Below are 15,118 nucleotides of genomic sequence, written 5' to 3'. Positions count from 1 at the left end.
TGTGTTGTATTGTGGTTGTTTATGTGTTGTGTTGTGTTGTAGTGTGGTTGTTTAGGTGTTGTATTGTGGTTGTGTTGTATTGTGGTTGTTTATGTGTTGTATTGTGGTTGTTTAGGTGTTGTATTTTGGTTGTGTTGTATTGTGGTTGTTTATGTGTTGTATTGTGGTTGTTTAGGTGTTGTATTGGGGTTGTTTAGGTGTTGTATTGTGGTTGTATTGTGGTTGTGTTGTATTGTGGTTGTTTAAGTGTTGTATTGTGGTTGTTTAAGTGTTGTATTGTGGTTGTATTGTGGTTGTGTTGTATTGTGGTTGTTTAAGTGTTGTATTGTGGTTGTATTGTGGTTGTGTTGTATTGTGGTTGTTTAAGTGTTGTATTGTGGTTGTTTAAGTGTTGTATTGTGGTTCTATTGTGGTTGTGTTGTATTGTGGTTGTTTAGGTGTTGTATTGTGGTTGTTTAAGTGTTGTATTGTGGTTGTTTAAGTGTTGTATTGTGGTTGTATTGTGGTTGTGTTGTATTGGGGTTGTTTAAGTGTTGTATTGTGGTTGTGTTGTATTGTGGTTGTTTAGGTGTTGTATTGTGGTTGTTTAAGTGTTGTATTGTGGTTGTATTGTGGTTGTGTTGTATTGTGGTTGTTTAAGTGTTGTATTGTGGTTGTGTTGTATTGTGGTTGTTTAGGTGTTGTATTGTGGTTGTGTTGTATTGTGGTTGTTTAGGTGTTGTATTGTGGTTGTTCGTGTTGTATTGTGATTGTGGTTGTTTAGGTGTTGTATTGTTGTTGCAGGTGTTACCAGTGTGGCAGGGGTCAGACTCTGGACTCTCTCTGCAGCTGGTGGACAGAGAACAGCTGACCTGGGAACAGAGGAACATGTGAGTCACAGTAACGAACTGGCACTTACTCTACGACTTCTACGTAAAGTGATCTGACTTTGATCTGTCAGAAATGTCAATATTAGGAGTAATGTTGTTGATCCATGTTGTCCCTCAAGGCACTCCAGACTGCAGTGGTTGCATGACTGCCACGCCCCCCCTGTGGCCAAACGCAGAGGCAGCCTGAAGGCCTCATACTCCCAACTACCAGAACAGGAGATGTATGTATACACTACCTAGTATACACTACCTAGTATACACTACCTATCACATAGAGGCAGCCTGAAGGCCTCATACTCCCAGCTACCAGAACAGGAGATGTATGTATACACTACCTAGTATACACTACCTAGTATACACTACCTAGTATACACTACCTATCACATAGAGGCAGCCTGAAGGCCTCATACTCCCAACTACCAGAACAGGAGATGTATGTATACACTACCTAGTATACACTACCTAGTATACACTACCTATCACATAGAGGCAGCCTGAAGGCCTCATACTCCCAACTACCAGAACAGGAGATGTATGTATACACTACCTAGTATACACTACCTAGTATACACTACCTAGTATACACTACCTATCACATAGAGGCAGCCTGAAGGCCTCATACTCCCAGCTACCAGAACAGGAGATGTATGTATACACTACCTAGTATACACTGCCTAGTATACATTACCTAGTATACACTACCTAGTATACACTACCTAGTATACACTACCTAGTATACACTACCTATCACATAGAGGCAGCCTGAAGGCCTCATACTCCCAGCTACCAGAACAGGAGATGTATGTATACACTACCTAGTATACACTACCTAGTATACACTACCTATCACATAGAGGCAGCCTGAAGGCCTCATACTCCCAGCTACCAGAACAGGAGATGTATGTATACACTACCTAGTATACACTGCCTAGTATACATTACCTAGTATACACTACCTAGTATACACTACCTAGTATACATTACCTAGTATACACTACCTAGTATACACTACCTAGTATACACTGCCTAGTATACATTGCCTAGTATACATTACCTAGTATACACTACCTAGTATACACTACCTAGTATACACTACCTAGTATACATTACCTAGTATACACTACCTAGTATACACTACCTAGTATACATTACCTAGTATACACTACCTAGTATACACTACCTAGTATACACTACCTATCACATAGAGGCAGCCTGAAGGCCTCATACTCCCAGCTACCAGAACAGGAGATGTATGTATACACTACCTAGTATACACTGCCTAGTATACATTACCTAGTATACACTACCTAGTATACACTACCTAGTATACATTACCTAGTATACACTACACTATACACTACCTAGTATACACTACCTAGTATACATTGCCTAGTATACACTACCTAGTATACACTACCTAGTGTACATTACCTAGTATACATTACCTAGTATGCATTACCTAGTATACACTACCTAGTACACTTACCTAGTATACACTACCTAGGATACACTACCTTGTACTTCCGGCGCCGACAGAGATGGCCGCCTCGCTTCGCGTTCCTAGGAAACTATGCAGTTTTTTGTTTTTTTACGTGTTATTTCTTACATTAGTACCCCAGGTCATCTTAGGTTTCATCACATACAGTCGAGAAGAACTACTGAATATAAGATCAGCGTCAACTCACCATCAGTACGACCAAGAATACGCTTTTCGCGACGCGGATCCTGTGCTCTGCCTTACAAACAGGACAACGGAGTGGATCCCATGCAGCGACCCAAAAAAACGACTCCGAAAAAGAGGGAAACGAGGCGGTCTTCTGGTCAGACTCCGGAGACGGGCACACCGTGCACCATTCCCTAGCATTCTTCTTGCCAATGTCCAGTCTCTTGACAACAAGGTTGATGAAATCTGAGCAAGGGTAGCATTCCAGAGGGACATCAGAGACTGTAACGTTCTGTGCTTCACTGAAACGTGGCTTACTGGAGAGACGCTATCCGAAGCGGTGCAGCCAACAGGTTTCTCCACGCATCGCGCAGACAGGAAAAAACATCTTTCTGGTAAAAAGAGGGGCGGGGGCGTATGCCTTATGACTAACGTGACATGGTGTGATGAAAGAAACATACAGGAACTCAAATCCTTCTGTTCACCTGATTTAGAATTCCTCACAATCAAATGTAGACCGCATTATCTACCAAGAGAATTCTCTTCGATTATAATCACAGCCGTATATATCCCCCCCCAAGCAGACACATCGTTGGCTCTGAATGAACTTTATTTGACTCTTTGCAAACTGGAAACCATTTATCCGGAGGCTGCATTCATTGTAGCTGGGGATTTTAACAAGGCTAATCTGAAAACAAGACTCCCCAAATTTTATCAGCATATCGATTGCGCAACCAGGGGTGGAAAGACCTTGGATCATTGTTACTCTAACTTCCGCGACGCATATAAGGCCCTGCCCCGCCCCCCTTTCGGAAAAGCTGACCACGACTCCATTTTGTTGATCCCTGCCTACAGACAGAAACTAAAACAAGAGGCTCCCACGCTGAGGTCTGTCCAACGCTGGTCCGACCAAGCTGACTCCACACTCCAAGACTGCTTCCATCACGTGGACTGGGACATGTTTCGTATTGCGTCAGACAACAACATTGACGAATACGCTGATTCGGTGTGCGAGTTCATTAGAACGTGCGTTGAAGATGTCGTTCCCATAGCAACGATTAAAACATTCCCTAACCAGAAACCGTGGATTGATGGCAGCATTCGTGTGAAACTGAAAGCGCGAACCACTGCTTTTAATCAGGGCAAGGTGTCTGGTAACATGACCGAATACAAACAGTGCAGCTATTCCCTCCGCAAGGCTATCAAACAAGCTAAGCGTCAGTACAGAGACAAAGTAGAATCTCAATTCAACGGCTCAGACACAAGAGGCATGTGGCAGGGTCTACAGTCAATCACGGACTACAGGAAGAAATCCAGCCCAGTCACGGACCAGGATGTCCTGCTCCCAGGCAGACTAAATAACTTTTTTGCCCGCTTTGAGGACAATACAGTGCCACTGACACGGCCTGCAACGAAAACTTGCGGTCTCTCCTTCATTGCAGCCGAGGTGAGTAAGACATTTAAACGTGTTAACCCTCGCAAGGCTGCAGGCCCAGACGGCATCCCCAGCCGCGCCCTCAGAGCATGCGCAGACCAGCTGGCCGGTGTGTTTACGGACATATTCAATCAATCCCTATACCAGTCTGCTGTTCCCACATGCTTCAAGAGGGCCACCATTGTTCCTGTTCCCAAGAAAGCTAAGGTAACTGAGCTAAACGACTACCGCCCCGTAGCACTCACTTCCGTCATCATGAAGTGCTTTGAGAGACTAGTCAAGGACCATATCACCTCCACCCTACCTGACACCCTAGACCCACTCCAATTTGCTTACCGCCCAAATAGGTCCACAGACGATGCAATCTCAACCACACTGCACACTGCCCTAACCCATCTGGACAAGAGGAATACCTATGTGAGAATGCTGTTCATTGACTACAGCTCGGCATTCAACACCATAGTACCCTCCAAGCTCGTCATCAAGCTCGAGACCCTGGGTCTCGACCCCGCCCTGTGCAACTGGGTACTGGACTTCCTGACGGGCCGCCCCCAGGTGGTGAGGGTAGGCAACAACATCTCCTCCCCGCTGATCCTCAACACTGGGGCCCCACAAGGGTGCGTTCTGAGCCCTCTCCTGTACTCCCTGTTCACCCACGACTGCGTGGCCACGCACGCCTCCAACTCAATCATCAAGTTTGCGGACGACACAACAGTGGTAGGCTTGATTACCAACAACGACGAGACGGCCTACAGGGAGGAGGTGAGGGCCCTCGGAGTGTGGTGTCAGGAAAATAACCTCACACTCAACGTCAACAAAACTAAGGAGATGATTGTGGACTTCAGGAAACAGCAGAGGGAACACCCCCCTATCCACATCGATGGAACAGTAGTGGAGAGGGTAGCAAGTTTTAAGTTCCTCGGCATACACATCACAGACAAACTGAATTGGTCCACTCACACAGACAGCATTGTGAAGAAGGCGCAGCAGCGCCTCTTCAACCTCAGGAGGCTGAAGAAATTCGGCTTGTCACCAAAAGCACTCACAAACTTCTACAGATGCACAATCGAGAGCATCCTGGCGGGCTGTATCACCGCCTGGTACGGCAACTGCTCCGCCCTCAACCGTAAGGCTCTCCAGAGGGTAGTGAGGTCTGCACAACGCATCACCGGGGGCAAACTACCTGCCCTCCAGGACACCTACACCACCCGATGTCACAGGAAGGCCATAAAGATCATCAAGGACATCAACCACCCGAGCCACTGCCTGTTCACCCCGCTATCATCCAGAAGGCGAGGTCAGTACAGGTGCATCAAAGCTGGGACCGAGAGACTGAAAAACAGCTTCTATCTCAAGGCTATCAGACTGTTAAACAGCCACCACTAACATTGAGTGGCTGCTGCCAACACACTGACACTGACTCAACTCCAGCCACTTTAATAATGGGAATTGATGGGAAATGATGTAAATATATCACTAGCCACTTTAAACAATGCTACCTTATATAATGTTACTTACCCTACATTATTCATCTCATATGCATACGTATATACTGTACTCTATATCATCGACTGTATCCTTATGTAATACATGTATCACTAGCCACTTTAACTATGCCACTTTGTTTACATACTCATCTCATATGTATATACTGTACTCGATACAATCTACTGTATCTGCCTATGCTGCTCTGTACCATCACTCATTCATATATCCTTATGTACATATTCTTTATCCCCTCACACTGTGTACAAGACAGTAGTTTTGGAATTGTTAGTTAGATTACTTGTTGGTTATTACTGCATTGTCGGAACTAGAAGCACAAGCATTTCGCTACACTCGCATTAACATCTGCTAACCATGTGTATGTGACAAATAAAATTTGATTTGATTAGGATACACTACCTACCACATAGAGGCAGCCTGAAGGCCTCATAGTCCCAGCTACCAGAACAGGACATGTAGGCTCCCGAGTGGCGCCGCGGTCTAAGGCACTGCATCGCAATGCTAGAGGCGTCACTACAGACCTTGGTTTGATCCTGGGCTGTATCACAACGGGAGTCACATAGGGTGGCACACAATTGGCCCAGTGTCGTTCGGGTTAGAGAAGGGTTTGGCCAGGGTAGGCTGTCATTGTAAATAAGAATTTGTTATTAACGTTAAATAAAGGTTAAATAAAAAATTCTACAAAATGTACTTGTACCTACTCCCCTTGTGAAGACAACAGGCTGTTGCCGTATGTATCACACCTGTCAGCAGGGTGGGAAATTAACAGCCGCAGTGGCCGGTGGGTGCCCAAATTTTACCAGCCACAAAACATTTTATGAGGCATTTTTCCTCCATTCCTCCTGACAGAGCAGGTGTAACTGAGTCAGGTATGTAGGCCTCCTTGCTCACACACGCTTTTTCAGTTCTGCCCACAAATGTTCTATAGGATTGAGGTCGGAGCTTTGAGATGGCCACTACAATACCTTGACTTTGTTGTCCTTAAGCCATTTTGCCACAACTTTGGAGGTATGCTTGGGGTCATTGTTCATTTGAAAGACCCATTTGCGACCAAGCTTTAACTTCCTGACTGATGTCTTGAGATGTTGCTTCAATATATCCACAATTTTCCTACCTCATGATACTACTTTGTGAAGTGCACCAGTCCCTCCTGCAACAAAGCACCCCCACAACATGATGCTGCCACCCCTGTGCTTCACGGTTGGGATGGTGTTCTTCAGCTTGCAAGCCTCCCCCTTTTTCCTCCAAACATAATGATGGTCATTATGGCCAAACAGTTACATTTTTGTTTCATCAGACCAGAGGACATTTCTCCAAAAATTCTGATCTTTGTCCCCATGTGCAGTTGCAAACCGTAGTCTGGCTTTTTTATGGCAGTTTTGGAGCAGTAGCTTCTTCCCTGCTGAGCGTCTTTCAGGTTATCTCGATATAGGACTCGTTTTACTGTGGATATACACTGCTCAAAAAAATAAAGGGAACACTAAAATAACACATCCTAGATCTGAATGAATTAAATATTCTTATTAAATACTTTTTTCTTTACATAGTTGAAAGTGCTGACAAAAAAATCACACAAAAATGATCAATGGAAATCAAATGTATCAACCCATGGAGGTCTGGATTTGGAGTCACACTCAAAATTAAAGTGCTGAACCACACTACAGGCTGATCCAACTTTGATGTAATGTCCTTAAAACAAGTCAGAATGAGGCTCAGTAGTGTGTGTGGCCTCCACGTGCCTGTATGACCTCCCTACAACGCCTGGGCATGCTCCCGATGAGGTGGCGGATGGTCTCCTGAGGGATCTCCTCCCAGGCCTGGACTAAAGCATCCGCCAACTCCTGGACAGTCTGTGGTGCAACGTGGCGTTGGTGGATGGAGCGAGACATGATGTCCCAGATGTGCTCAATTGGATTCAGGTCTGGGGAACGGGCGGGCCAGTCCATAGCATCAATGCCTTCCTCTTGCAGGAACTGCTGACACACTCCAGCCACATGAGGTCTAGCATTGTCTTGCATTAGGAGGAACCCAGGGCCTACAGCACCAGCATATGGTCTCACAAGGGGTCTGAGGATCTCATCTCGGCACCTAATGGCAGTCAGGCTACCTCTGGCGAGCACATGGAGTGCTGTGCGGCCCCCCAAAGAAATGCCACCCCACACCATGACTGACCCACCGCCAAACCGGTGTTCTCTGGCAAATGCCAAACGTCCTGCACGGTGTTGGGCTGTAAGCACAACCCCCACCTGTGGACTTCGGGCCCTCATACCACCCTCATGGAGTCTGTTTCTGACCGTTTGATCAGACACATGCACATTTGTGGCCTGCTGGAGGTCATTTTGCAGGGCTCTGGCAGTGCTCCTCCTGCTCCTCCTTGCACAAAGGCGGAGGTAGCGGTCCTGCTGCTGGGTTGTTGCCCTCCTACGGCCTCCTTCACGTCTCCTGATGTACTGGCCTGTCTCCTGGTAGCGCCTCCATGCTCTGGACACTACGCTGACAGACACAGCAAACCTTCTTGCCACATCTCGCATTGATGTGCCATCCTGGATGAGCTGCACTACCTGAGCCACTTGTGTGGGTTGTAGACTCCGTCTCATGCTACCACTAGAGTGGAAGCACCGCCAACATTCAAAAGTGACCAAAACATCAGCCAGGAAGCATAGGAACTGAGAAGTGATCTGTGGTCCCCATCTGCAGAATCACTCCTTTATTGGGGGTGTCTTGCTAAATGCCTATAATTTCCACCTGTTGTCTATTCCATTTGCACAACAGCATGTGAAATTTATTGTCAATCAGTGTTGCTTCCTAAGTGGACAGTTTGATTTCACAGAAGTGTGATTGACTTGGAGTTACATTGTGTTGTTTAAGTGTTCCCTTTATTTTTTTGAGCAGTGTGTATATATATATATATATATATATATATACTCAGCAAAAAAGTAAAGTTCTCTCACTGTCAACTGTGTTTATTTTCAGCAAAATTAACATGTGTAAATATCTGTATGAACATAATAAGATTCAACAACTGAGACATAAACTGAACAAGTTCCACATACATGTGACTAACAGAAAAGGAATAATGTGTCCCTGAACAAAGTGGGGGTCAAAATCAAAAGTAACAGTCAGTATCTGGTGTGGCCACCAGCTGCATTAAGTACTGCAGTGATAATGGGGAACACCACCACTGATAATGGGCCTCTGTACAGCTATGTACATATTCCATTAAAAATCTGCCGTTTCCAGCTACAATAGTAATTTACCACATTAACAATGTATACACTGTATTTCTAATCAATTTGATGTTATTTCAATGGACAAAAAAACTAGATTTTCTTTAAAAAACAAGGACATTTCTAAGTGACCTCAATCTTTTGACCAGTAGTATGTATGTGTAGATGTCCCACCCTGCCTGCCAATAGCCCAAGTGTTCCCCCATTGAACCACCACAACATGCTTCCTAATGCTGCTGTGTTCCAACAGGTTCCTGCAGCACTTTGCTCTGAGCAGTGTGGGTCAGGAGCCCATCCAGGATGACCACCTGGGGGCACTGTTCTCCACGCCAGACACCAGGAACCCTCTGGCAGGACAGACTGACAAGGTAACCAACCCTCTCACTAGACTGACAAGGTAGCCAACCCTCTCACAGGACTGACTGACAAGGTAACCAACCCTCTCACAGGACTGACTGACAAGGTAACCAACCCTCTCACAGGACAGACTAACAAGGTAACCAACCCTCTCACAGGACAGACTGACAAGGTAACCAACCCTCTCACAGGACAGACTGACAAGGTAACCAACCCTCTCTCAGGACTGACTGACAAGGTAGCCAACCCTCTCACAGGACAGACTGACAAGGTAACCAACCCTCTCACAGGACTGACAAGGTAACTAACCCTCCCACAGGACAGTTGACAAGGTAACCAACCCTCTCACTAGACTGACAAGGTAACAAACCCTCTCACAGGACAGACTGACAAGGTAACCAACCCTCTCACAGGACTGACTGACAAGGTAACCAACCCTCTCACAGGACAGTTGACAAGGTAACCAACCCTCCCACAGGATAGTTGACAAGGTAACCAACCCTCTCACAGGACTGACTGACAAGGTAACCAACCCTCTCACAGGACAGACTAACAAGGTAACCAACCCTCTCACAGGACAGACTGACAAGGTAACCAACCCTCTCACATGACAGACTGACAAGGTAACCAACCCTCTCACAGGACAGACTGACAAGGTAACCAACCCTCTCACAGGACTGACTGACAAGGTAACCAACCCTCTCACAGGACTGACTGACAAGGTAACCAACCCTCTCACAGGACTGACAAGGTAACTAACCCTCCCACAGGACAGTTGACAAGGTAACCAACCCTCTCACAGGACTGACTGACAAGGTAACCAACCCTCTCACAGGACTGACTGACAAGGTAACCAACCCTCTCACAGGACAGTTGACAAGGTAACTAACCCTCTCACAGGACAGTTGACAAGGTAACTAACCCTCTCACAGGACAGTTGACAAGGTAACCAACCCTCTCACAGGACTGACTGACAAGGTAACCAACCCTCTCACAGGACTGACTGACAAGGTAACCAACCCTCCCACAGGACAGTTGACAAGGTAACCAACCCTCTCACAGGACAGTTGACAAGGTAACCAACCCTCTCACAGGACTGACAAGGTAACTAACCCTCCCACAGGACAGTTGACAAGGTAACCAACCCTCTCACAGGACAGACTGACAAGGTAACCAACCCTCTCACAGGACAGACTGACAAGGTAACCAACCCTCTCACAGGACTGACTGACAAGGTAACCAACCCTCTCACAGGACTGACTGACAAGGTAGCCAACTCTCCCACAGGACTGACTGACAAGGTAACCAACCCTCTCACAGGACTGACTGACAAGGTAACCAACCCTCTCACAGGACAGTTGACAAGGTAACCAACCCTCTCACAGGACAGTTGACAAGGTAACTAACCCTCTCACAGGACAGTTGACAAGGTAACCAACCCTCCCACAGGACTGACTGACAAGGTAACCAACCCTCTCACAGGACTGACTGACAAGGTAACCAACCCTCTCACAGGACTGACTGACAAGGTAACCAACCCTCTCACAGGACTGACTGACAAGGTAACCAACCCTCTCACAGGACTGACTGACAAGGTAACTAATACAGATTACTATTCTGTCTTCCCAGCTCCCACTACTTACCACATGTTGATGATTGTCCAGGAGTCTGATGTACCTGTGTGTTTGTATGATAACAGGTGGTTATAACCATCATCTCTGGACTACCGGGCAGCCACAAGAACAGACTGGTTAACTTCCTGGTCCAGCTGAATAGAGAAGGAGGAAGGTGAGACAATAAGAACTATAACTCTGACCCACAGTACAGTATGTGTCTGACTGTGGTATTCCCCACTGTGCTGTTCCCCACTGTGGTGTTCCCAACTGTGGTGTTCCCAACTGTGGTGTTCCCAACTGTGGTGTTCCCAACTGTGGTGTTCCCAATGGTGGTGTTCCCAACGAGGGTGTTCCCAACGGGGGTGTTCCCAATGGTGGTGTTCCCAACGGGGGTGTTCCCAAATGTGGTGTTCCCAACGGGGGTGTTCCCCGCTATGGTGTTCCCCGCTGTGGTGTTCCCCACTATGGTGTTCCCCACTGTGGTGTTCCCCGCTGTGGTGTTCCCCACTGTGGTGTTCCCCGCTGTGGTGTTCCCCACTATGGTGTTCCCCGCTGTGGTGTTCCCCGCTGTGGTGTTCCCCACTGTGGTGTTCCCCACTGTGGTGTTCCCCACTGTGGTGTTCCCCGCTGTGGTGTTCCCCGCTGTGGTGTTCCCAACGGTGGTGTTCCCAACGGTGGTGTTCCCCACTGTGGTGTTCCCCGCTGTGGTGTTCCTAACTGTGGTGTTCCCCGCTGTGGTGTTCCCTGCTGTGGTGTTCCCTGCTGTGGTGTTCCTAACTGTGGTGTTCCCTGCTGTGGTGTTCCCCACTATGGTGTTCCCCGCTGTGTTGTTCCCAAATGTGGTGTTCCCAACGGGGGTGTTCCCCGCTGTGGTGTTCCCCGCCGTGGTGTTCCCCGCCATGGTGTTCCACACTGTGGTGTTCCCCACTATGGTGTTCCCCGCTGTGGTGTTCCCCACTGTGGTGTTCCCCACTATGGTGTTCCCCACTGTGGTGTTCCCCACTGTGGTATTCCCCACTGTGGTGTTCCCCACTGTGGTGTTCCCAACTGTGGTGTTCCCAACGGTGGTGTTCCCCGCTGTGGTGTTCCTAACTGTGGTGTTCCCCGCTGTGTTGTTCCCCGCTGTGGTGTTCCCAACTGTGGTGTTCCCAACGGTGGTGTTCCCCGCTGTGGTGTTCCTAACTGTGGTGTTCCCTGCTGTGGTGTTCCCCACTATGGTGTTCCCCGCTGTGGTGTTCCCCGCTGTGGTGTTCCCAACGGTGGTGTTCCCCACTATGGTGTTCCCCGCTGTGGTGTTCCCCGCTGTGGTGTTCCCCGCTGTGGTGTTCCCCGCTGTGGTGTTCCCCGCTGTGGTGTTCCCAACGATGGTGTTCCCAACGGTGGTGTTCCCAACTATGGTGTTCCCAACGGGGGTGTTCCCAACTATGGTGTTCCCCACTGTGGTGTTCCCAACTGTGGTGTTCCCCGCTGTGGTGTTTCTAACTGTGGTGTTCCCCGCTGTGGTGTTCCCAACGGTGGTGTTCCCAACGGTGGTATTCCCCACTGTGGTGTTCCCCGCTATGGTGTTCCCCGCTGTGGTGTTCCCCACTGTGGTGTTCCCCGCTGTGGTGTTCCCAAATGTGGTGTTCCCAACGGGGGTGTTCCCCACTATGGTGTTCCCCGCTGTGGTGTTCCCCGCCGTGGTGTTCCCCTCCGTGGTGTTCCCCACTGTGGTGTTCCCCGCTGTGGTGTTCCCCGCTGTGGTGTTCCCCACTGTGGTGTTCCCCACTATGGTGTTCCCAAATGTGGTTTTCCCCACTATGGTGTTCCCAAATGTGGTGTTCCCAAATGTGGTGTTCCCAACGGGGGTGTTCCCCACTATGGTGTTCCCCGCTGTGGTGTTCCCCGCCGTGGTGTTCCCCGCCATGGTGTTCCCCACTGTGGTGTTCCCCGCTGTGGTGTTCCCCGCTGTGGTGTTCCCCACTGTGGTGTTCCCCACTGTGGTGTTCCCCACTGTGGTGTTCCCCACTGTGGTATTCCCCACTATGGTGTTCCCCACTGTGGTGTTCCCAACTGTGGTGTTCCTAACAGTGGTGTTCCCCGCTGTGGTGTTCCCAACTGTGGTGTTCCCAACGGTGGTGTTCCCCACTGTGGTGTTCCCCGCTGTGGTGTTCCCAACTGTGGTGTTCCCAACGGTGGTGTTCCCAACGGTGGTGTTCCCCGCTGTGGTGTTCCTAACGGTGGTGTTCCCAACGGTGGTGTTCCCCACTGTGGTGTTCCCCACTATGGTGTTCCCCGCTGTGGTGTTCCCCGCTGTGGTGTTCCCCGCTGTGGTGTTCCCCACTGTGGTGTTCCCAACTGTGGTGTTCCCCGCTGTGGTGTTCCCCGCTGTGGTGTTCCCCGCTGTGGTGCTCCCCGCTGTGGTGTTCCCCAACGGTGGTGTTCCCAACTGTGGTGTTCCCACCCCGCTGTGGTGTTCCTAACTGTGGTGTTCCCCACTGTGGTGTTCCCAACTGTGGTGTTCCCCGCTGTGGTGTTCCCAACTGTGGTGTTCCCCGCTGTGGTGTTCCCCGCTGTGGTGTTCCCAACTATGGTGTTCCCAACTATGGTGTTCCCAACTATGGTGTTCCCAACGGGGGTGTTCCCAACTATGGTGTTCCCAACGGGGGTGTTCCCAACTGTGGTGTTCCCAACTGTGATGTTCCCCGCTGTGGTGTTCCCAACGGGGGTGTTCCCAACTGTGGTGTTCCCAACTGTGGTGTTCCCAACTATGGTGTTCCCCGCTGTGGTGTTCCCAACTGTGGTGTTCCCCACTATGGTGTTCCCCACTATGGTGTTCCCAACTGTGGTGTTCCCAACTGTGGTGTTCCCCGCTGTGGTGTTCCCCGCTGTGGTGTTCCCAACGGGGGTGTTCCCAACTGTGGTGTTCCCAACTGTGGTGTTTCCCACTATGGTGTTCCCCACTGTGGTGTTCCCCACTGTGGTGTTCCCCGCTGTGGTGTTCCCAACTATGGTGTTCCCCGCTGTGGTGTTCCCTGCTGTGGTGTTCCCCGCTGTGGTGTTCCCCACTGTGGTGTTCCCCGCTGTGGTGTTCCCAACTATGGTGTTCCCCACTGTGGTGTTCCCCACTGTGGTGTTCCCCGCTGTGGTGTTCCCAACTATGGTGTTCCCCACTGTGGTGTTCCCAACTATGGTGTTCCCCGCTGTGGTGTTCCTAACTGTGGTGTTCCCCGCTGTGGTGTTCCTAACTGTGGTGTTCCCCGCTGTGGTGTTCCTAACTGTGGTGTTCTTAACTGTGGTGTTCCTAACTGTGGTGTTCCCCGCTGTGGTGTTCCTAACTGTGGTGTTCCCCGCTGTGGTGTTCCCAACTGTGGTGTTCCCCGCTGTGGTGTTCCTAACTGTGGTGTTCCCCGCTGTGGTGTTCCTAACTGTGGTGTTCCCCGCTGTGGTGTTCCTAACTGTGGTGTTCCTAACTGTGGTGTTCCCCGCTGTGGTGTTCCCCGCTGTGGTGTTCCCCGCTGTGGTGTTCCCCACTGTGGTGTTCCCCACTGTGGTGTTCCTAACTGTGGTGTTCCCCGCTGTGGTGTTCCCCACTGTGGTGTTCCCCGCTGTGGTGTTCCTAACTGTGGTGTTCTTAACTGTGTCTGTATATTCTACCAGGTGGGTTGTCTACCGTCCAGGACCAGACTGCAGTGATTGTGTCTAACTGTAGTGTTTCCCCTGTGTGTGTTGATGTGTAGGTGGGTTGTCTACCGTCCAGGATCAGACTGCAGTGATTGTGTCTAACTGTAGTGTTTCCCCTGTGTGTGTAGGTGGGTTGTCTACCGTCCAGGTCCAGACTGCAGTGATTGTTTCTCCACCTCCCACTTGCAGCGCTACCTGTCCTGCTTCCTGGAGACACAGAGAGCACATGGAGGGAAGCCCCGACTACTGCTGCTCACTCCTGGGTATGTACGCATTAAGCTGTGTACCGGTCTCTAAGATCATCTGTTATAGTAGCATGTAGCTTACAGAAGTCAACCAGACAGATATATCCTCCATTAGTTCTGTTATAGTAGCATGTAGCTTACAGAAGTCAACCAGACAGATATATCCTCCATTAGTTCTATTATAGTAGCATGTAGCTTACAGAAGTCAACCAGACAGATATATCCTCCATTAGTTCTGTTATAGTAGCATGTAGCTTACAGAAGTCAACCAGACAGATATATCCTCCATTAGTTCTGTTATAGTAGCATGTAGCTTACAGAAGTCAACCAGACAGATATACCCTCCATTAGTTCTATTATAGTAGCATGTAGCTTACAGAAGTCAACCAGGCAGATATATCCTCCATTAGCGGCTGGTGTCACTGATGATCTTTCTGTTTATAATCCACTGGTTAAATCTCTTTCCTGTGTCTGTGTAGATTATATCTATCTCTAGATGGCTTAACCCTGACTATTTCTCTGTCTCTATCTCTAGAT

The 15,118-nt window shown here is 48.9% G+C and overlaps 1 protein-coding gene across 1 annotated transcript in view; it reads left to right on the top strand.

The window, feature by feature from the left end:
* Positions 1-15,118, top strand: part of LOC139383384 (dynein axonemal assembly factor 9) — an 87,848-nt gene that overhangs the window by 51,850 nt on the left and 20,880 nt on the right. Inside the window, exons 22-26 of the mRNA XM_071127908.1 lie at positions 784-869; positions 989-1,090; positions 8,951-9,068; positions 10,757-10,845; positions 14,465-14,599. Of these exons, the coding sequence (XP_070984009.1) occupies positions 784-869; positions 989-1,090; positions 8,951-9,068; positions 10,757-10,845; positions 14,465-14,599 (530 nt within the window). The remainder of the gene's footprint in view (positions 1-783; positions 870-988; positions 1,091-8,950; positions 9,069-10,756; positions 10,846-14,464; positions 14,600-15,118) is intronic.

This window comes from Oncorhynchus clarkii, chromosome 25, assembly GCF_045791955.1.
Source record: "Oncorhynchus clarkii lewisi isolate Uvic-CL-2024 chromosome 25, UVic_Ocla_1.0, whole genome shotgun sequence".
NCBI lineage: Eukaryota > Metazoa > Chordata > Actinopteri > Salmoniformes > Salmonidae > Oncorhynchus > Oncorhynchus clarkii.
The sequence above is the reverse complement of the archived record's forward strand: the minus strand, read 5'-3'. Positions and strand labels throughout refer to the sequence as shown.